General features: G+C 38.2%; 1 protein-coding gene across 4 annotated transcripts in view; it reads left to right on the forward strand.

The window, feature by feature from the left end:
- The window catches only part of PLPPR5 (phospholipid phosphatase related 5), a 115,743-nt gene extending 96,590 nt beyond the window's left edge, over positions 1–19,153 (forward strand). For all 4 annotated transcript variants that reach the window (XM_039483245.1, XM_039483246.1, XM_039483247.1 and 1 more), the window contains 3 exons: positions 6,435–6,611; positions 9,296–9,415; positions 18,502–19,153. In XM_039483245.1, the coding sequence (XP_039339179.1) occupies positions 6,435–6,611; positions 9,296–9,415; positions 18,502–18,534 (330 nt within the window). In that variant the 3' untranslated portion in view covers positions 18,535–19,153. The remainder of the gene's footprint in view (positions 1–6,434; positions 6,612–9,295; positions 9,416–18,501) is intronic.
- The last annotated feature ends 5,477 nt before the right edge of the window (positions 19,154–24,630 follow it).

The raw sequence follows: 24,630 nt of genomic DNA on the forward strand, positions 1-24,630 counted from the left end.
AAATAAGATTTCTAGTAATGCCTTATATTTGCAATGCTATGGAAGAAGTGTAGGTTTTTGAGTATGGTCACAGAGGAACTGAGGAATTTTCTGTAGGTCTTGCAACTCTTTTGTTTGCAGCAAAGCTCAGAAGACTGGAAAACAGACATCTTTTTCTATTTGCCTTAAGGACACAGCCATGGAGTTACTCCAGGATTGAATTTGGCCCAATGATTATTGTGTAGACCAAGAAGTTGGAGACAGCTTCCAAAAGAATGTCAGAACAGGAATAGGGTTCCCTGAACCTGCAGTGTGGTGGTCATTAGTCCATTTACTTACCTACAAATCTTTGCATTCCTTTTTATTGTTTTATCTGAGTATCCTGCTTCTTGCAAATTCAACCTGTATGGTGGTTGGACGTCCCACAGATGGTGCAGATATGACCACTTTTATCTGTACAGTCCAGGAGTTGCCTGTTTCTACACAGTATATTAAACAGTTATGGGCTAGACTGTGCTTTTGAACTCTGCCCAGAGTAAGGACAGCACATTGATTCCCTTCCTTTTCACCCTTGCTTCATGTGGGCAGTAATTTCCCACTGGTCCATACCAATGACTACCCTGCCCTGCACACCATTACTTGGCACCATCTGCTTCAGCATTGGAGGGAGCGTGAGAGGAATAAGCAGGCAGACAGCGCATCCTTCCCCTGGCAAACCTGGCTGTAGGATCTGGGGAGGTCACTCAGGAATGTAAGAGTATGTGTACTTCTCCCCTTTAGGCTGTGCACCCTCACAGGGCTTGATTTACAGTCTAGGACCATCTTAACTGTGAGGAGACTCCTAACCATGGGATGTCTTGATCCAGTGTGTGTGTGGAGGGTAAAGGAGAATAGGATATAGAGTCATTGGAGGAAAAAGTATAGAGAGAGCTCTCACTATAACCCTGCAGGTCATCTGTCCTGTATTTGACACATGGTTTATTTTTTAATCTTCATTTGTCTGTTTCTAGATTGTTTCATTTACCTCATAATGTGCGTGTACAGAATATATAAAACCTGTATTTTGTTTCATATTGGGCAGAGTTGTCACACTCTTGGCTGGAAGCTTTCCTGTTAAAATCTTAACATGTACAATATATATGGTCATTCTTCTCCTGGTTAGATCTTTAAAGACACAGCCCTAACAGCAGTTTGCATTTAACAGGTTTTTTTTGTATTGGGCATAACAGTGAAGATGATGATGATCATTCTGACCTCTAGTGGCAGAAGCAATGAATTGCTGTATTGATGGTTACAACCAATTCTTAATTTTTGAAAATAACAAATGTGTTAATATATTATGTTTTGGGAAAAAATATACAAAGTTCTTTCTAAAAGAAAGATGCACATTAATCACAATTTGACTACAGAAAGGCATTATGGATTTATAAGAGGCAGGTCTTCCTTCTATAACTTGCCAGAGTGTCTCAAAACCATTACATTCCCATGAGACCAAAGGAAAAGTAACGAATATGCTATATTTAGGTTGTCACAAAACACTTGATAAGTTTTGACATAACCATTGGAAAATATAAGCATGCAAGGCAAAATAGCTTTTTTGGTAGAATCTTGATTAAAAACAAGGAGCCTAGTGGGATTTTCAGAAGTGCCTAGGTACCTAAGGTCCATATCTTTAGGTGCCTACATACCTTTAAAAATCTGGTTCATAGAAAGTAAGTGGGGTGTTTTTTTTCTGGAGAGAGGTTACCAATATAATACACTATTGGCAGGTTCTGAAAATATAGGTATCAAAAGTAAAATTTCCTATATAGCTTATGATGCCAGCATTTTGTTTCGATGAACTAGCATCTAGAAAATGAACTAGCAAATATTTATTTTTAGAAACACTTGGCTCTAGATATTTCTTTCAGTTTATGAAGTAGCTTTGGCAACCTGAATTCCAATACCTTGAAGACTGAAAGCAAAATGAGTGTTTTACTGAATGTCTAGTAAATGTTTGTCTACAAAATCACCATGACAAGTCACTTTCTTACTACCCCCATGCGTCCGTGTGCAAAGCAACTTCTTACCCCTACACAGCTAGATCCATATTTGGGAAAAAACAAGATTAGCAATAGCAAGAGTACTCCTGATCAGGATTTAACAAGGAACTGATGCAGCAAGAGAGAGGAGTGCAGTCTGTGATAGTTCTCTCGTGGATCATCTCAGGACACTTATCCTTGATATTACATAAATAATCTAATTTGTTTATTAGCCCTTTTGCTAAGCTGATTACTTTACAAAGTTTGGTTTTGTTATTTTTAATTTCCCCACATTTTTGTCCTTGAAATAAATTGAAATACTTTTTCAGTAAGTAACTTTATTCATCCAACATCATTCAGCCTCACTAATGAGATCACAGGTTTAATTCACTGAGCTGTTTTTCCTTTGAGTTGAATTTAATATTTATTAAAATTAACATTTGTATAAACCTTAGCAAAATAGCTCAGCATGTGTATTGTTTTGTTTAAATTATTTGTTTACTCTGTTTAATGCCACTTTGCTTCAGGACAAGGATAAAGACTAACACGGCTACCCTCTGATACTGGACAAGGAATAGAAAGCATATTTAATTATATTGTGTGTGTGTGTATGTATATACTGCAAGGCTAATCTTTGAGTTAAATATCAGAATATATTCCTGCAAAACTGCAGGAAATCAATGTTAGAAACGGATGGCTGTGATTTCTAGTTTGTAATGTCTACAGAGAACATTGCAAATTTGAAATGCCCAATGGACAGGTTCCTATTTCCCCTGATTCATTAGCTGTAAAAGCAGTTGTGCCTGTGGTTAAAAGACATGGTAAAAATGGTGACTCTTCTGACAAAACTCTCAAGTTACCATTGTGAAGAATGCCAGGGGCATTACCATTTTGATTGTAGTTATCAGTGGACCCAGTAGTTGGAACTTATCGTTAGTTATCCAAGGAGGACAAGGATACATATAGGTCCTGATCCTGCAGCGCTTTCTGACTCAGGCAACGCTCCCATTTTGTTCAAGTGGGTATTTTGCCTGACTGAGGAGCTCAGGAATACAAAGTGCTGCTGAACACCTCCTACAAAGTGTTGAATCTAGAAGGGATTTAAGGGGCCTTGGCTTGCAACAGAATTGGCCCCTTAAATTGTAATGGTTTTGACACCTGAGTTAGAGTTAAGATTATCTTCTGGAGTGATGAGAATAGATCATAGACAATTGATATGCATCACCGTCACTTGCCTTTGGAAAAGTCATTTATTCCGTTGATATTTGCTTAGAAGTAGTCATTTTGACTTAATACCCCATGGTGCAGAGTAACCTGCTTCCACCTCTCTTGTCAAATCTATCTAAACTGTTTGAATTCTTGTGATCCTGCTGTGCACTTAAGATATTGCTATATTTTCCCTGATCTCAGGATGAATGGAGACCTGTGTTACATGGTGTGGATCACAGTGATTGCACAGTACTAAAACACCCAATAAGTCTGGGGAACTGACATAGAGGGTCACTGGGTAACCCAGACCACATTGTACTTGAAGTGGGTTTGGATGTTCAGTACCTGAAAAAATAGCTGACAAAAGACTGCTGGAAGTTTAAATCATTATTGTCTCATCAATATTTGACTTCAGTACTGGAGCACAAAGTGAAGTGAAGATAAAAGGAGATTCAGTGAAGGGAAAAACATGTTTTCTAAATGAGAAAGAGAGGAGGAATGGGGGTTGGAAATACACCCTAAAATGCTTATTCCCATGGTCTATTCTATGCCTGCAATAATTGTATATATAATGATTTCTTGCTGTACACCATCCATTTTATGCTGGAGGTCAATGATGAGCAAGTTTAAGCAGCATGTAAAGTATGTTGTGTGTGTCCTGCCATGATTTTAAGTTTCCTAATTTGGCTGTTGATTTTTTCCTCTATATTATGTTTCTCTCTCTCATGTTTTAAGCAAAGTACTTGGCATTTATTATGTTCTGTCTATGGATCTATAGTGGCAAACACACATGTCCTTTGTGACTGATTTTTGTCTTTAGTGAGCACATTGTAGCTCTTGGTTTAAGGCTGGGATTCAAGATAATGGGAGTGGGGTTGTGCCTTTGGCACAGTCTGACTATTATCTCCTATGCTTAGAAGTCATGGCTCACCGTTGCTCTCATAAGGATAGACCCATAAAATACTTGTCTTATCTTCTGACTGGATTATTGCAATGCTGTGTGATAGGCTACACCTTAAAATCAATTGGAAGCATCGGGTAGTACAGAATGAGGCTAGCCATTCGTCATTCATAGGAAATATAAAGCATCAGTTCTCCAGTTCTGCCTACCTATTTCCTTGTGTAATTCAAGGTTTTGGCTTTCATCTGTGAAGCTCTATATGGCTTAGGTCTGTAGAAATGGTTGTTTATTTTATTTTGAATTCTACACAGGAGAAAAACCTTTTTGTCAAAAATGAAAAAGTTTTGTGGTTTGGAGTTTTTCTGATTTTAGACAAAAAGTCAAAATTTTCTGCAGAAAGCAAACACATTTATTGAAAAAAATTGTTTTGTCAAAAACCCAATTTTCCAATGAATAGCATGGATGAAAAATTTTCGACCAGTCATAGAACCTACATTAAATAGCTTGGGGGAGGACTGGAAACAGGGCCTTCTCAGTGGAGAGCTTACAGCTCTGGAATTTACTTCTGTGGGTCTATTGGAGCCTGAAACCTTGTATGTATCAGGATGGTAAGCAGTGTAGCTACTCAGATGTAGCTGCATCATCACAAACCATTAGTGTAGACATGTTGCACCCTCAGAAATCACTGCTCACACCACTGCAATGGTGACTGTACTAGGGGTTTACACTGATAATATTATATAGAGATAACTAGGTGCTCAGAAGTGGAAATAGTTTAGGAAAATTTGGCATGCGAAGTTGCTGTTGAATACAAAAGCTTCACTTTCTAGGTCTATTCACCCAATGGTATTTATTGTCACTAATTGCCTTCAATGTGCGTCTGAGGAGTGCAGGTATGCTATCCAGCCAGGATTACAGAAATTTAGTCCTGGTCGTGGTGGTGGTATAATTCTCGATGTTATTGGTAAGTGTATCGTCAGATTATGCAACAGACAAATAGACAAGTCTCCCTTTTTAAAGTTACTCACATGCTGGTGTGTGAGGGACAGGCAATTGCCTAGAAAGGTCAGAAGCTTTGCAGGACAAGCATTTTCTCCAGTATTGGCAACACCAAGCATTCAAAAACCATGAGTCAGCTGCCCAAGAAAAAGGATGAGATTGGCATAAAATCATGAGATTTAAAAATGATACATCTTGGGTTCTTTTTTTTTACTTGCCTTCTGGTTTTTGAGCCTTTAAAGAGTCATGTTTTCAAGATTGTTTCCACAATCATGAGAGCTAAATACTTGCCATTATTTTTAATGGAGATTGAGATTCTAGCATAATCCCATGACCCCACGAACACCAAGTATCACAAGACTTGCAATAAAATCACATGACTTCGCTATGCTGACTCCTAAGATGCACAAGAGAATGGTTCTCTTCTGCATGCTTTTGAAGCTTCACTAGAGTAAAGCTAGGGCTGGTTCTGGAGGTAGGACACCCAGGTCCTCCTCATATAGCATTGGAGCTCTGGAGATGTGAGCGACCTGTGAAATCCCTGAGCTCTCACCTGCTCAGCTTTAACTTTAACAGCCCTGCAGCCAGAGCCTCATTCCCAGTCTTTTCAACACCCAGGCCAGACTCTCAGGAGACCCTCTCTTCCTCCTCACTACTGCTATGCACAGAGTTTAGAGCTAGTTCATGCCAGTAGTTGGAAGGGGATTTCTTTGCTGTGCCAGGCCAAACTCTGAACAGCAGGTGTCTTGTGGGTAGGATTTTGCACTTGTACTGGGCCTTGAATCATAATTCCTGAGGTTTTGCTACATATTGTATAACTAATATGCTGCATGGTATGGGAGGGGACCTTGCATATTGTTAAAATGCTGCTGCCCTATTTCACAATATGAAATCTGAAGATTTTGCTAAAACACTGCAAGACCAGCGGTTTTTTGTTTTGTTTTTAAAATAACTGGAGATTAGTGTGTTTCCACTTAGCAAAATACCAAAAAAAAAAAAAAAAAAAAAGAGGGAGAGAGAATGTAAAGCAAAATACATAGGGAAACAAATAAGGAAAATGTACATTTGACAGCTATGTAAGATTTTTAATAGCCATATCATGTGCCACTCTTATTTCTAATGTCTGTAATGCTGAATCCTATGTAAAGAATGCACCCATCTAATCTCTGGGTAAAAAGAGAATGAAACTGGTATGTACTGCTTAATGAGCCCTACTTTTTTTTTCTATACAAAAATCAAAGTATGCATAGTTGTCTTTTCCAACCAAATTACAAAAATTTCCCTTAGAGGTTATAGTCTTATGCTTCATTTTTTCTAATTTTCAGATGTATATTACCAACACAATAAAAGCCAGAGGAACAAGGCTTGCAAAACCTGTTCTGTGCTTAGGCTTAATGTGTTTGGCATTTCTTACTGGTATCAACAGAGTAGCCGAGTATCGAAATCACTGGTCAGATGTGATAGCAGGATTTATAATTGGAATATCAATAGCAGTGTTTTTGGTAAGTGCATATATGTATGTATGTGTGTGTATGTGTGTGTGTGCGTGTTTGGATGTGGGTGAAAGAGAGACAAAAGGTAAAATCTTAGCCCCATTGAAGTCAATGGCAAAACTCTCCTCTACTTCATTGGGTCCTGGATTTCTTATCTTAGTGATGTTGCAGTTCAGGTGTCTGGTTTGTATACTGCATATAAAAAGATGCCCTTTTTCTTGTGGGATTGGATGCACCTATATTCCGACACCCAGTTCACATGGGCAAATGTCTACATCACATTAAAGAATTCCATGTGTAAATGTATGCTGTTAATGGGAGTATTGATGCCTTAGATTCTTTTACAGGAAACTAAAATGCCAGACTTCGAGGCGGGCCTCAGTTTTCTAATAAAATGCCAGTTTTCATAGATGCATAGATTTTAGAACAGAGGGCATAGAATTTCATGCCATACATCAAGTTCATACATTAAGCCCATAACTTGTTGAGCTAGGGCATTTCTTTTAGAATGACATCCAATCTTGATTTTCACTATACAGTATTAAAGTGCCTTATTAGTATTATCAATCATTGCTCTTCATGGCAAAAAGAAACAAAACAACAACCTGGTAAATTTACTTTGTATTCATTTATATTTAATTGAAAATTATGTGGTTTTCCAGAATAAAAGACTTAATTTAACTTTAAATTCTATAGAAGCCGACAAAGAGTGATTTAATGTATCATTTTCTGTCATTACAAGTGTAGCCATTAGTGATGCTGCAATTGGAATCTGGTTTGTGTATTCCATATAAAAAGGTGCCCTTTCTCTTTTGGCGAGATTTTTGGAATTGGATGCAACTTTATTACGGTACCCAGATCTCCGGTCTAAGTTCATGTGGACAAACGTCCATATCGCAAAACCACCACCACTCTTTAACACTTTTATTGACGATCTCAGTAGAGAATTGAAGTTTGTGAATGGGCACAGATGCTGATCTACACTCAAATTCCTTATAGGTCTGTCTCTCTGACACCTTTCACTAATACTAAATTCACCCTCCCAAAAGTTTATATATTTTTTCACCTAAGAAACACTTTGGATGTAATCCTTGGGTATGACCAAGCTACACTGGGCTCAGAACCCAAGGAGTGTAAAGCCATCACCCCACCTTCAGCCTTCCTGATCCTGGAGATACATTAGCATCTCTAAATTATGCTCCCCCTCCCCACCAACCTTTTCAGGGGTGGTCCTGTTAGCTCAAGATCAAGGGAGGGAGTGTAGGACACTTGGCCACATACACCTCATACCCCAGAGAGTCAGGAATAGGTGGCTTTGAGCGATCACATGGGAAATACTCTAAGAGAATTCCTCACCTGCTGTTTAAGCCAGCTCTCTATCCTGCTAGCACCACAAGGGAACATGTACTTGTTTCACATATTTCAGTGCTAATGCCAGACAGCATGAGTCCTTATAAAACTGGTAGGGACATTAGATTTAATTAGATTTTGGAGAAGATTCAGTGGTAAAACCCCCAGCGCTGCAATGTTGTCTTAGTAGAAACAATAAAAAATTGTGGTGTTTAAATGTTTGATTATTCATTAGCTGTTTCTGGGGAAGGGAAAACAAGCTGTACAAACTTGTGTGAATATCATTCTTATATTCAGACAATTGTAGAAATCCTTCCATTTGATTAAGTATTTATTTAAAGAAATAAATTACATTCTACAATAAACATGAAAAAAGTGCAGTGCATTATGTATTAATTAGCTGTTGGAAAGAGAACATAAATAATTTTTTATCAAGACATTTAATTTATACTCTACTAACTGCAGGAGCAATTGTTTAACATTTTGAAAAATGTCTTTCAAAGTAGTTAATTGTCACTAAAATCATTTCCACTCTACACAAGTCCTGCAATCCATTCTGAAAAGCCAAGTGAGTGAACAAGTTGAGAACATGCTATACAAGCAATAAATAAAATAAAACAACTGATTTTTATAACCATTTCTAGAGGAAGTGTTTGTGAATGCTCATGTTGGTGTCAGGATAGTACCAAATGATAAGCATTTAAATTATACTGTGTTAGAAGCACTATCATGGACTTCAGTATTTGCTAATCTTTATAGGAGTTCAGTGTTATTGCTGTACTTTTTGTGCATTTATTTGATAAAACTTAATTTGAAAATATACTTAGTTTGAGATTAAAATTACTATAATTGGCCATTTATTATTCCAGATCAGCAACAGATTTTCTTTTAGGAAGATCGTTTGTACTATGATATTGCATGTAACCATATATTGTTTAAATTATATCATCTTGAAATACTAAAGGCTTTTTGTCAACATAAATTTGACTAATACACTCACATGATTCTTTCAGTCAATCTAGTTAATTTAGTCACATTTATAATGTTATCTTTGCTAGAATTACTATGCCATTGCTTCTGGTGATAGTGGGTCCACTCCTGACTTTTCTACATTGGTAAAATGTTCATTGAACTCAGGATAGTTTAAAAATAATTAGTATTTAGAGGGTTAGATACAGTAGGACAAACTGGGTATCTTTATTTTATTTCATTGATATTTCTGTTCTCCTACAGTAATCTCTTACTAAAGTCAGTAGGAGTTTTGCCTGAGTAAGGAGTTCAGGATCAGGCTCAAATAAGTAAAATGCTTGTTCATTATTCTAACTACCTTCTGACCTTTTTAGGTTGTATGTGTGGTAAATAATTTTAGAGGAAGACAACCAGAACATGAAAATTCTCATATGGATAATCTGGCCCAGATGCCAATGATCAGCATCCCTCGAGTAGAAAGTCCTTTAGAAAAGGTAACGTCCGTCCAGATGGTTTCATTTTAAATACCGAAATGTGATGGTGATTTTGCTAACTTTTCTGGATTGACTGAACATTGATGCATGTATCCTGTATCCCAAACTGCCTCAATAGAGTGGTAGGCAGGAAATGCTATATTTAAGGAGTGCTTATGTTTTGGAAGCAGAGAAAAAAACATATTATGAGACACATGAGGCTTCCCCTTTGAGACCCTTCTAGCAATTGTGTTTCAGGAATGATGCAAAGTCGGCCAACCCCTAGACTGGATTACGGTAATGTGCCCTTCTCGCAGCCATGCCTAGTGATGCCACAGGCACATCGGGTCACGTACAATGTGACTGTGAAACACCCCAGAGTAAATGGGCAAAGGGGGGAGCACATGCTACTTGCAGCTACCATTTATTCCCTTTATGGTTTGGTTACGTTGGAAGCCAATCCACTTCTCGTGTTCCATCCCACCAGTTCAGGTCAACTGCGTGTTGAATTAACATCCCACAGATTTAGGGCTGAGTGCTGGTGTTAGGATGCTGACAGTGAGGGACTTTGAGGTGAGGAGATTTGAGGGTGAAGATTTCAGTGACTTCCTTAACAATGTTAAATTGAATTTTTTAATTGACACTGACACTGAGTATTCAGGCTGAGAGTGGGTGGAACATGGAGCGGTTGGAGTCATGAAATCTGTGACCCAATCCCCAGGTTACATGTAGGGTTGCTATGCAGCTGCTCCAAGCCAGCTGCATAGGGTACTGGGGCTACTTATATACATAAAAGCACAAGTTTAAGTGGGGTCAGTGCAGTGCAGTGACCTTTTCTGTGACATGTAGGAGTGCACAGCTGCCCTGTGCAGCTGTTCAACCAATGGATCCCTGTGTAGGGCTGAAAAGGTGCAGGGGGTGTGGCGCTGGTCTTGTATACTCTGGCAACTTTCACCCCATGTACAGAACTCCCATTCAAGTAAGTGAAAGTTTTGGGTATGTTAACTTTACAGAGCAGGTTCAATAATATCTTTGCTTCAGTAAGGACTGCAAGATTAGGTCTAACTCCTGAATGAGAGTGATGATAATGGAGGATAAAATGGTTCATACACCAGTGGCACAGTAACGGAGAAAAGCTGTGGTCTCTTGCCAAAACAAATAAAATTTTAGATTAGCACATATTAGTGACAGGATCCTTGGGTAAATCAGAATACTTGGCATGAATAACTGTACTAAATTCTGTATTTAAAATGCATGTTATCTTGCTGTACTAAAAAATTTGCTTTTGCAAAGATGCTGTTCTGCTATATAAATGTTAGGTATGGCTACACCAGAACAATTTTGTTAGCGAGCAGGCATTGAAACAGATAACATAACTAAGGAACGACAATACTTCAGACATTTTTACCTAAAGGAAAGTTTGAACTACTAATGCAAATTTTAAAGTAAATCTAATTTTTATAATGAGCTTTTCTGTCATTACTTGTTAAAATCTTTTCTCTTCTCATGTGAAGACAGTAAACAACTTCATATCCTGCAGGACACTAAAACAAAGATTTCATTGGAGTTCACTTTAGTACAAATTAGTATTAATGTACTTCTTTGTATTAAGCATAAAAAGTGCATTTTTAATCAAGTCACATCACATGTCCATCATTTGAGAACGGGACACACACCCCCCCCAAAAAAACAAAAAAAAACAAAAAAAATTGCTGCATGAGACCCTAGTTTCTGTTTCATTTCCTTGGAAGAGAAAGCAGATATCTTTTCAGAATTATCTAATATGCCTTTATAACCACATGTGTCTAAGTCAGTTGTGTTGAGTTTTTGTTATAAGGAGGTCACAGGCTCATTTGTTTTGACAAGCATTTAGTTGATGAATATATACCTTCAAAATAATCCATTCAGTAAATTCTCTATAAGGTGTCAAAACAAAACAAGATGTTAGTTGGCCTAGAACAGACTGTGTTAGTAGAAGAAAACATCCCTTATTTTTGTGCTGTGCTCTCCTAGGCTAAAAGCCAGTGAGGCAGGGAAGGAGCCATCATAGGTCACACATTTTGACTCTGCACAGAGCTGACCTATTCATCAGAAATCCAGTCAGGCCACTGAAACCTTTCTCTCCTGCCTGCTCTGGGGTGAAGATTTCATGGAAGCTAGTGTTTTCTTCCTTGTTGTCCCTCTTCCATCTCATCCAATAATATCTGTCTGAGGCTTAATTCAGGCAAGATAGATGTGATGATGGTGGATTGGGTGAAACCACTGGATGAGTTTGCGAGCGTAATACCTTCATCCTGGCTGAGAGAATGTGTCCACCATTTGTGAGTGGTTTGGGACCCTGTAACTCTCCAACTCTCCCTCTTCAACTCATATTCCGTCAGCTGAGATCAGTGGTGCATTCTCAGGTTGGGGGATAGCAGCAGGTGTTTTCCTGAGAGTCCTCAGCACTGTAATTCATTTCCCTCCTGGCTCTGCCCAAGCCCAGGATTTGCTGCAATGCCCACCTTGTCTTTCAGACTTTTAGGCATGTTAGGGGTCCCGAGGTAGAGAGGCTGAAGACTGAAGGATGATTTAGGCAATGGGAAAAGCATCTTTCTTTTTTCAGAAAATAAGTTAATTGGAAGATTTATAATTGGAAAATAAAGTCTTGTATTGAAATTTTTTAAATTTTCAGTGGTGTGATTTAAATTTTTGGAGAAACCTACAGTTCTGGATAGGATGCAGAGAAACAGTCAAATAGTAATTCATAATTAATAATAAATAGTAGAGAGATGTGTAAAATTAATCTAATTTATGGCTAGATTAGTTCAAACCCCAATCTCTTGGTAGATGCTTTTATTATCGGCTCGTTTTTTGTTTTCTAGCTAACCTCTTATAATATGGTCTTCTCCGGAGACAAAGGCAAGCTTGAAAGCTGGCATGCACGATGCTTTTTCCTTCCCTCACCTGTTGATAAGCATATACCAAATTAGACTATCCTAAATCTAAATCCTGACTTTGTGTGTATTGGAATATTGGAGTATCTCTTTTCCTTATTATCAGTTTACATGCTGCTGTAGTAGTACTCAGGATAACTTAATGACAGCAAATCACTACTGTGCATGACTAGAACTCTGACAGGATCATGTTGCCATGGACCAAGGCAGTGCTAGGCAGAAACATTTTAATGATTCTGTTTCTCTTTAATAAAGAAAAAAAACTAAAATGGAGCCATTTTCTTGCTTAAAACTGACTTCATTTGTTGTCCCAGCGGAAGGAGTGTTTGCTCATCCATCCTAAAATTATATATTAATTTCTTCCCATAAATGAAGAAAATATACTGTCACTTCCTATGCCCGGAAACTCCCTTATGTTCTGCTACCAGGGTCAATACCTATATCTGTGATGCAATATTCTTCACATAAGGCTAGGTGGCACCCAGCACATTCCTGGGTGGCCAATGGAGGTGAGCACACAGATCCTTCTCCACTGCAACCACTTGTGCTAGGACCAATACAGTTCCAACCCATGCACTCTCGTGACCATAGTGAATGCTCCCTGTTGGCATCACCATGGGCACCAAAAGGGGAATGGGAGAAAGGAGAGCCATATCTCTGCCACTCCCCACAGCTCCATGCCAGCTGGCAGAGATGGCCAGCTGCACAGGGGAGCTTATATTGCTCTCTTGTATGACTTAATAATGAGCAAGCTTCCTTGTGTGTGCACCTATTGGAGACATTATGCGCTTACGTGGAATTTTTCTTAGCAAGCTGAATTGAGCCTAATGCCACCTAATGGCAAGGAATGGTTATTAATTAGCTAGCAAGTCTGTTTAATTGGGATGCTTGGAGGTGATTAAGCAGTGCTGAAAAAAAGATATCCCATCTTTGTGATGCTCAGAAGCTGTGGGTGCAGTGTCTCACCTCGAAGGATCATTGCCAGTGCTGGCTCAGCAATGCAAAAATGCTGTTTTAACCTTAGGGCTGAGTACGTTTATCCTTAGAATGCTAAGATGAAGTGGTTTTATTATTATTTAATTGGGGGGTGTAAGTATTGAGATAGCCATACATGCAATGCATATTTGAACATGTGGACAGATCTGTTCCCACTAGCATGCCATCTAACCAGAATGCCTGGGTTTAAATTTCCTATGAGAAATTTTGCTGACCTTTTGTGACCATATGGCCATATCTTGATCACTCAGTATGTCAACAATATGTACAATAAACACAGGAGAGAGCACATTCAAAAAAGGATAGAAAGCAGTTTAGCTCCAAATTTTACTGAAATCAAGCATCTGAATATATGTTCCCATCAGACCTTGCCCACCGTTAAACATCTACTTCCAGGCAACTGTAGTATATGTGAAATAGTTTTATTTCAAATGCAAATGACGTGATCACACATCTGAGTTTCAGTAAGCAGTACAATGAAATAGCAGTTGAACAAAAGAAATGTGAAAATATGTTTAATGTGATTTCTGTAAAAATACATATTGTAGGTATTACGGAATCCAGATATTGATAACAATCAAGAAGACCCTTTAGAACAAAACTCCTTCAAAGCACACCTTGTTAGGTTCTTCTCCTGGATAACACAAATGAACCGTTTTGAACATCTTCACATAAGGCAATAAACGTATGTGCGCGGAAGCGCACTAGTGTGTTGGAGTGTGGCTTTAAAGCAAAGGCAGATATAATCTATGTTAGCCTTCTGTGCAGGTTTAGAACTTTGCAAGAAGTAGCATTTCACTGCAGGATTACTTGCTGTGTTCTCTAAAAATGCCTCTTTCCTGTAGAACCAGGAGATATTCTTTTGTGTTGGGACTAGGGTGACCAGACAGCAAATGTGAAAAATCGGGACGGGGGTGGGGGGGTAATAGGAGCCTATATAAGAAAAAGACCCCAAAATCGGTACTGTCCCTATAAAATCGGGACATCTGGTCACCCTAGTTGGGACTTAAATATGGGAGAGCTAACTTTCTGTGACTACAGAATTGTTCTGAATTGTTCTGAATTTTAATTTAAACTCCACCATTCTAGGCAGTGTAGGAACTTTTTTTTAAAGTGTCTTTGAAAAGAGAAATGTTGTTGCATAAATGGCTATTTTTAAGTATTCACAACTATAGTAAAGACTTTTTATGGAATAGAAAAGAGTATGTCCTACTCTAAAATGTGAAATCTGTATAAAGGAAAATACAAAACATAAGTAAGAGGATGTGGAATTTTTCATGTACAACATGCACTTGATCAGTCTGTAGCAGGTTATAAATCAAAATGAAATACATAAAAACATGCTACAAAACGTGAGATTTTTTTCCCCAGAAACCTGCACTCAAGGTTTAACTTTTAGCATTTCACTTTCCTAATTTCGTTGGTTTGAAGGAATAATTACAAAGCATGAAATGTTTAAAATCTTCTCTTCTTGCTTCCACAAACTTCACACGGTCAATTTAAAATAAACTTCAGCAATTTTACACATTGGTACACTGTTTTGTGTTAACAGAACCCAACTGTATCTTAATTCTTTTGAGCACTGAGTGGTATAACTATTTCCCATGGAGTTTGAGGATTTGAGCTCTCATGCATGTATTTTTGCTTGTCTGTTGCATCTGTGTGTGCCTTTCCTGGCATTGTTGCAAATTTCATACACTGAATTCTCTGTCATAATAAAGCTAAACTGAAGTAAAAGGACATGGTAAAGCCACTGAAGAGTCACTTATTCTAGAGTGCATCTGCCAAAATGCCACCGAGAAGCGGCAATGTCAATAGGCGTCGCCGCCGACAAGCAGCGGCATTTCAGCATTGACACCTCTGGATGACGTTGCTTCTCAGTGGCATTTCGGTGGATGTTCGTCCACCGGACAGTACCCAGGCACACATAGATGCCCCACCGGGCGCCATGGCAGCCGTGGGCACCGCGTTGGGGACCACTGTTCTAGAAAGAGTCTATTTTTCTCTAAATACCATCCTTCCTCAGAATCTATGTATGAGAAGACTATATATGAAAGCACGAAGAGTACCACACTTGCACGCATCAATACCAGTCAGTCCTGGCACAAGTAAGTCATTACTTTTTGATCCATTTAAAATGGCATCTTGCCCCATTACTTTAAATGGATTTTGCAAGTTTTAAGGATGTTCACAAGATCAACCTCTCCATAACTGGAGGCGATCCTAAGTTAGCAGATCTTGCTGAGGATCTTGTGCAGGAATTCTTCTGCAGTAGGATAGCCTGTGCCCTAAGACCACACAGATGCACCCGTGTGTGTATGATCTAGGGGTTTGGTGACCAGCTGGTTTTTAGAGGTAGGAGGATGAAGCTACTGTCATTTGCATTCTCTTCTCCTTAAGCAGTAGGTATCCACTCCTAAAGTAATGCCACTTGAAACAGCATTGGACGCTGTGCATTCTCTCTCTCTCTCTCTCTCTCAGAAAGGGGGATTATGCACAGTAGCCGTGCTACCAGAAGAGTAGCACAGGTGGATCAGTTATCTGCAGGACAGTGTGTTCCCTTTCCTGGGGATCCAAAGGATCTATGGTTTTGGAAGGCCATAACTCCTGCTTCCTCCATGCTCCCAAGGAAAAAGATGTCCATGAAACTCAATGTTGACCACCATTCTGGGTTCCACTAACCCCTCCATTGGATACTTTTGTGGAAGAGCACTGTGTCTCTAGAGTGAAAATCTAGCCAATTTCAAAACAATGAGCTAAGCAGTTTCAGGTTCTACACCTTCTACACCAGAGGCACCAGAGTGCCCCTGCCAGCGTATGTTTAAAATATTTCCTTTTCTCTGTTGCTATGTGAAAAATCCACATAAACAACAGTAGAAACTGAATATTAATATAAAGTATCATCAAGTATGCAAAGGGTAAAATGTTCAAAATTACTTAAATCCTGTTTTCTGAAAATGTCACCTAAAGAAAAAACAGAGTAAATATTTTTCGCTAATCTCTTTCAATTGGGCATTTGTTATAACAATAGAAAACAATTTTTAGACAGCAATCAGATTAAGTTGACAGTATAATTTTTCAGGTATAAATAGGTGTCAATATAAATACAGTGGGCCAAATTTCGTAATCCCCTGCAACTGCTTTGGGTTCAGTGGGGTGGCACAAGCATAAGTGAGAGCAGAATTTGGCCCAGTAAGTAAATAGATCCCTGAGCTTCATCTTAATATGTTGTTTTCCATTTAAGAAATGTAATTTTATTTCTCTTTTGTGACAACAGTCCAAAAATCTCTGCCAAGTACTAACACTGTTAAACTCTGAAAACTTCTTCACATCAAGTTCTGTAGTAATCAAAATGATCATTAGAGAAAGTAATTTGCTAGCAGACGTTTAATCAGTTGTCATTTGCTTAAAGCATTTTTATTATGTTTTTGAGTAAAATTAAAATAGAGACTTTACAGAAATCCAAAGCCCCACCAATACAAAAGCTTTTCTTTTTTATTCCAGTATTTTTTTTTAAATCATAATAGAAAACATGGGTTATTTCCCCTCCCCCCACCAAATAAAACATAGATATGTCCCTTTGCTGTGCTGTGAGGCCAGGAACAAAATCACCAGAATGACTGGGGTTAGAGATAGAGGGACATAGGGTGTAATGGTAGGATGTTCCATCTCTCCACTTCCAATGGGTAACTACTACAGTCCCTTCCATAAAATGCCCCTATCCCCATAGGAGACTGGTCTAGAGGAAGAGCTAAGGAATCTGCACTTTAAGCAGCACCTTTCCTCTCCTGCACAGATTACATTTCTTCTAAAAAGTAATGAGGGTGCAATATGAATGACCCTTATGTGGGCTCAGAACCCTGTCATGTGAGTCACAAAACCAGCCCACAGCCTGAGAGCAACTGAGAGCACAGTTAGGAATGTTACTGGCAAAGGGAGATGATGCTGGAAGGGGCACTGAGGAGAGTCAGACTAAGTGACAGTAGGGTAAGGCGTGTACAGAGTCTTTCCTATCCTTTACCCGTTTTTCTTGCTTTGCACTGTCTCCACATTACTTGTGGTCCTACTGCTGGGGGATATGAGAAGGTGGCAAGAGAAAAGATGTGATCCTACAGCAATACACCAAAATCTGCAGCACTTCCGGTTTAAATTTTCCTCCATGCATTTTCACATGGGAGGAGATGCATGGGGCCCTATAGCAATAGGACTGTTTCTCATTTTGTCTGTTTAAAACCTGTTTCACAACGGTGGCTTAAACAATTCCTTAGAAAAGAGATTGTATGTTGAAGACAATAGGAGTTGAGAACAGTTGGTCCCACAGAGTAGGCTTTCAGTGCCTTGCAGAATCCCACCACTAGGGACCAAATGCAAACACTTCAGCAGGTGTGTGAATGAGACTCATGTGAGTCAAGTTACTCACCTGCATAAATGTTTGTATAAGCAGTCTCAGACTGGAGCATGACAATGGAAAGCATAATTATTCTGGACACTACAGGTTTTTTTTTTACTGTGTAGTGTTTTAAGTAAAAAGTGAAGTAAAACCTGTTACATATATACACACATATTTTTAAAGAATACACTTGTTGAAGGAAGCAACAGAAGAACATTGCAAATGCTGCTGCAATGGTTCTGAAGAAGTAATTTTTAATATGTTCTATGAACTAGCGAATTCTGGCATTTCACTACTTCATTCCATGCCATCTGGTTCAAAGGGAGCAATTAAACTTAAAAAGAAATGCAACATTAAAATTGTATTAACACTAAAACAGAATACTATCAGCTGTCAGGCAGCAGTTTGCATTCCCAGAAATTTAGCTTTTAATTATAAATAAGACAGCAGTAAAACGACAACTAATTTAATTATTCAAATTGTTATTAAATGAAAAATGCATTAAAAGCTAAAATGTTGTAGAACTATACCACTGAATTACTTTGTTCACTGTACTTATGCATACCATTTTTGCAATATTTAAAAAAAGATTTGCTATGGGAAGGGATGGACAGCATTGCAATTAGGAACATTTTTATTTACATTGTACTACAAAACTCTCCAAGCCTACGAATGTGTCAAAAGCCAAAAATAGGACTAATCTTTGTTATGATGATTATACATAGCTAACTGTGTGCTTTTGTTTGGTTGTTGTTGTTTGTTTTTGTTTTTTTTTAAATTTACAGAACCATATCACGGCCTTTGCAGAAGTCACATGATGATGAAGCTGCCGTGTATTCACTACACTGGACATCATCTCTTTTCACAGTCCACTCATAATAACTGAAGCGTATTGAAAATAAGAGAGTAAAAATTGTCTGATTTATAACTTGATTTTTATGACATTAAAACTACATCAATATTTGAAAACTGCTTCTTAAATATTAAAAGTTCAATTTACTTTCCAACAAAAGCATTGCACCATTATTTATGTATTTATTTATGGGGTGGGGAGTGGGAAGGAACCTGAACACTAGTCATGTTTGTATGACAATGCCCTCTCTAGCCTTTTTTTGGCTATTTATCATTTTAATTATTCATATATCTATTCAGCAGTACATTTTCTGATTGATTTGGATTTTTAAAATCTGAGTTTTTAATTCAGCATGACATTGTTTCCATTTGAGCAGATTTCAGTGTATGACATTTTTTAAAAAATTATGTTCTGTACTAAAATGCTGTTTGCTCATTATATTATGCTGTATTTCACTTAAGATATCATTCATACCATATGTTACATGTAAGACTGGTGCTTCTGCTTTTGAAGAGAAAAAATGCCAATTTTTACTGTAATAAGTATTGTATCATAATTAAAAGTTTATTTGGATATTTTCCTGACTTAAGTGTAGTCCAGTGGTTGATCTGTAGTTCCCGAATGTCTTGGATGATGTACATTGTAGTTAGGATAAAGGACATGACAGAATATAGAAATTCTGGCCATTGGTATATATCCTTTTTGAGTAATGATTTCTCACTCTGAGTTACGGGCTCCATTCTTAGTCCCAGGATATCTTAATTCTTTCTGTAACTAACATGAGAAGTACATTGCAGATCACTGAAACTCCATGGAGTCTCTATTCTCCCTCTGAGTATGTGTTATGCATCTCAGGGCACCCAGCTGGCATGCTGGAAGTGGATGTGTCAAGGTGAATGGTGGAGAAGGAGAAGGGGAAACTAGCTTAACAAGCAATTTACATATTTCTGTACCCTGTGGTTTTGTTTCAGGGAATTTGTGGGAAATGTGGCTGCGTAAATGTCAGAGGTACATTTGGCCCAAAGTGCTCAAGATATTTAGGTACTGCTGAGTTCAGGGTTGTCAATGATCTTTTGGCCCCTATGTGCCTAAATCCCATTTGAAAATGAGATTTAGGGTCCTAAATCAGTTAGGTGTTACAGTGCTGAGTGCAGCACCTAAATACCTGTAAACATCTGGTCCCTTTAGGTAACATGACCAGAACTTATATAATCAAGCACAAGGGGGTCTGATTGACCTTGGGAGCATAACAGGGGACATATTTCTAATTTTCCAATAATCGCTGTAGTGTGTAATCGAGAACCTGACTTGTCTTTAACTTCATGCATTCATATCTTCTTTTTCCACTTAGTAGTGTTCACGAGCATATCAAACCTACCCATTGGAAAGGCAATCCAGCTCTCCATTCATGCTGAAGTTGGCCCATATAGAGTATTTTATAGAGGTGGAGACCCCAAAAGGGTTTGCAGCTGTTTGATAAGAGTGTATGCTTGACCTATCTCTGAAGACTTAGCTTTGGCAACTGCAGATATAATGCTACAGTTATTCACACATCAAGAATAGCAGTGTTGCTAGATCTGTTGAGACAAGCAGAGCATGTCAAGCCTTACATTTTCCACACTTTTAGTGCCTATGTACCTATCATTGGTGGAGGCTGCCTAACCTAAAAAAAACAAACAAAAAAACCCCCTTGTGATGTCAAGTGTACATTATATGTTTAAACCTATATTTTCCCTTCACTTGGTCAATAAAGGGAATGTCCATTTAATCTCTACTATAATAACGTAAACACTGCCTGGAGGACAGAGCAGGATCACAGTGTGTGAATATTATTTGAGTAGAACAGAGAACAGATCATACACTTACCCAGCTAAACTGAAAATCCAGAATAAAGATGCGTGGAAGTGAAAAAAGCAAGAATAGAGCCCCTAAGCACCACAATGCTACTTACATTATTGACAACAATGTACATTAAAATATCAATTGTTTAAAAAAGTAGTATTTTTCAAATGTGTGTACCACCCTGCTAAATACACTTACCTTCCTTCCTCTAGCTGTTTAGGAGCCAACCCACTAAAAATTGTTCTATGTGCAGCTTAAGTTAAATCACTTTTTTTTTTCATGGTATTGATCCTGCAGCTTTTATATAATATTACCAAGGGGCTCTTTTATGTTGAGCTTTTTTTTTTAAGCATATTGTGTATATTCAACTTGTAACTGGATCTCTATCCCCCTCTCAGGGATCTATGCCAGTCAAGTATTTGGGTTAAATTGATCAGATGTTTTTGTTGTGAACTAACAGTGGATAAACAAAAAGCAACACACTCCTGTGTACTGTATTTTTTTTCATTTGTAGGTACAGTATTTTTTAGACAGGTAATCTGGGACAGTAGTCAGTTGATAGTCTACAAGTAAATAAAATGAGCAGAGTAATTTAAAAGTTGATGTTGACTGACTGTCTTCAATATTATAGGATGCACTAGAATTCCATGATGTACCTCCACAGTATTTAACTAGTTTTCATCTATTGTGTACAGCAGAGGGGCTGGTCTTATTGCACTTTAGGTATCAGTCGGTAAACTTGTCCACCATTTATCTGTTTCTTTACCCTGAGGGTTTTTTTTTAGAATTTTAGAAGTACACGGTACCATGCAGGGCTGAGGGTTCCAGATTGAGTAGCTGTCATGCCCCTCCTGGAAAATATATTAGCTAGGCCAGTGTTGTTCCCAGTAAAATATATTGGATGACTATGAAATGTCAATTATTTTTAAATGCAGCTGTTTTCATGAACTCTTGATGGGCCTGGTTTGATTATGATGCAGAACACTCCAGTGCAGCAACCCTACTTGTATGTTTTAAAGAAGAAATGCCTAAAATGCAGAAACCAGCTCTGATGCTATACTTAGATTAGATTCTTATCAGAAAATGTCAGCAAACATTGATTTCACCAAACACATACAAACCAATGGAAAAATATCTCGATTCATGATCAAAATTTACAGCTATGCAAAGGAAGAAAGACACTACTTGAGAACTTAGCGTTTGATTTAAGGATCATTATTTGTATGTTTTGATATGTTATGTTGGCAATTTTGTGCTTTAGCAGTTATAAACCTTAACTTTTTGAATCTCAACATCTGTCATTAAATAATTATTGTCTGGTGTCCCTCCCCCCATAATTTTCCCCAAATGTGAAAACTTACATAAATTAAAATGTGAACAATTCTTAAAAATAAACATCCATCAAATTTATATTAAAAAAATCAAATTCTTCTAAGTTTATATATGCTCTGCTGTGTCACTACATGGTGAAATTCATAAGGCATATGGGGACACCAGCTGGGCTCATATCCATACCATTTTAGATGGCTTGATATGTATCCTGCAGTTTGTTTGTAATCATGAAATGCATAAGACGTATGCAGACAGCATCTGGACTCTCGTCTATTCATCTTGTAAAATGTTCACTTTTAACAATATATATTAAAAGGGAATAATGTTACGATTTTTCAGCTGCAATTTGCTTTGCTATTTGTTGCTTCTTCCTAATTCTACAGCTTTCCGGGATCCTTGCAAGTGCAGCAATGTGCTTGTCAGTCTATTGTCACATTCTGCTAGCAGGAAGCTTTTTGCAGTCTAGCAAGTATTTAATTTTGGTATTTCTGTGGCCTGTCAGCAGAAAGTCGGGGCAATACATTTTATGGACAGATAATGCCCACCTCCATTAGCATAATAAAGAGAAATGAGAGAGTGCTGACCTATATGACGTGGGAGGCAACAGTGAAGATGGAGGAAATGGAAAATCAGACTTACTTCTTACAGATGCAGATGATGGATTTATTTAGGCACATGATAAACACTTACACCAGCACCCGAGCCTGGTGGGAGGAGCCCAAGTTGGCCACCATTACAGCTGCAGTCTGCTTCATTCCCTGGCTCTCTTCAGTGGAAAAACAACAAAAAGAGACACACTACTGTGTACTGTATTTTTTAGGAAATAAAATAATTTATCATGATTTTTTTTCAGGCCAGTGACTCCTTTTCTTTTGCCTTTAGCACCAAACTTCTCATGATCACCTCATCATTAATCTCTCATATATAGCAACATCCAGGTTCCAGTACACAGGATTCAATGCATAGCTCCCTACACACTATTACCTTATCAGAGCTTGGGCCAAGCACCTGCATGGAAGCCCTAGAAGCACTCCAGTATGTCCAGCATACCACTTTTGAAACCAGTCTCTTAGCTGATGTCGACTAGTCCTGACTACCTGGTCCCAACGGTAGCTGAAATCATCAATGCTTTCGAAGAAAGAGAGCTCCCAGACACCTTAAAGAAAGCAATAGTTCAGAAAGATTTGAAGAAGACCACACTAGGTGCTAACAAAGTTGTCAACTAGTGCTCAGTTTCCAACTTCTTTTTTCTCAGCCAGGTCACTGAGATGTGATGTGATAGCTAACTCCAGTAACAACCATCATATTCCAGTGCCCTGGATCTCTGCCATTCAGTTTTCAGAACAAGACATGGCAGAGAGACAACCTCCAGGGCCATACTGTTAGATCACTCAGCAGCCTTTGACACTGGTGACCATGTGGTGCTGATGACACCACATAGAGCCACTCTTTCTGTCAGAAAGGTCACCAGAGGTTCATGATGACACCTGAACATCCTTACCCAGGCCCCAAACATGTGAAGTCTCCTGAGGTTATTACTGCCAATCCTCCACTTCAATAGTCTATCAGCAACCTGCTGGGACAAACAGTGAACAGCTTGAGACACCATTGCCATCAGTATGTGGATGAAGCTCAAGTGTAAGTCTTACTCATCCAGTGAAACCTTCACTATCACTAAAATGTTCCACCGCCTGAAATAGCTAAGTAGATGCAGAACAGCAGCCACCTGAAACATGCTCCAGAAAAAGCAGAAGTGATGCTTTTGGGAAGAGAAAAAAATATTTTAAGGGCATTGCCAATAATCTATCACCTCCATTGATTGAAGGAGTTGGCCCATGGATAGTAAAAGCATCTGGCATCATATCCCATTACTTGTAGACACACAGTACATCAGTAGCAAAGAATGCTTCTTTCTGTCTTTGGCTGGCCAGAAGTTAAGCCCTCTACTCTCAAATTATTTTCTTATGGCTGATGTAAGTGTAGTGCAACAACTACAATTTTACATTTGAATGATTAAGCCAGATAATTGCATCTGGAGTAGAAGACTGTATTTCTGTGATGCCTCCTTTTTATTTGTGAAATGGGCATTGAGTTGTTATATGTTCCATGTAGGGCTGTCAAGGGATTAAAAAAATTAATCGCGATTAATCGCACTGTTAAACAATAGTATAATGCCATTTATTTAAATATTTTTGGATTTTTCTACATTTTCAACTATATTGCTTTCAATTACAACACAATACAAAGTGTACAGTGCTCACTTTATATTTATTTTTATTACAAATATTTGCACTGTAAAAAACAAAAGAAATAGAATTTCAATTCACCTCATAAAAGTTCTATAGTACATTCTTTTTATCATGAAAGTTGAACTTACACACATAGAATTTTGTACAAAAAACCTGCATTCAAAAATAAAACAATGTACAACTTTAGAGCCTACAAGTCCACTCAGTCCTACTTCAGCCAATCACTCAGACAAACAAGTTTGGTTACAATTTGCAGGAGATAATGCTGCCCAAGTCTTGTTTACAATGTCACCTGACAGTGAGAACAGATGTTTGCATGGCACTGTTATAGCTGGCATCACAAGATATTTATGTGCCAGATATGCTAAAGATTCATATGTCCCTTCATCTTCAACCACCATTCCATAGAACATGCGTCCTTGCTGATGACAGGTTCTTCTCAATAACAATCAAAAGCAGAACGGACCGATGCATGTTCATTTTCATCATCTGAGTCAGATGCCACCAGTAAAAGGTTGATTTTCTTTTTTGGTGGTTCATGTTCTGTAGTTTCCGCATCGGAGTGTTGCTCTTTTAAGACTTCTGAAAGCATGCTTCACACCTCATCCCACTGAGATTTTGGAAGGCACTTCAGATTC

The sequence above is a fragment of the Mauremys reevesii genome, linkage group 8, assembly GCF_016161935.1.
Source record: "Mauremys reevesii isolate NIE-2019 linkage group 8, ASM1616193v1, whole genome shotgun sequence".
Classification (NCBI taxonomy): domain Eukaryota; kingdom Metazoa; phylum Chordata; order Testudines; family Geoemydidae; genus Mauremys; species Mauremys reevesii.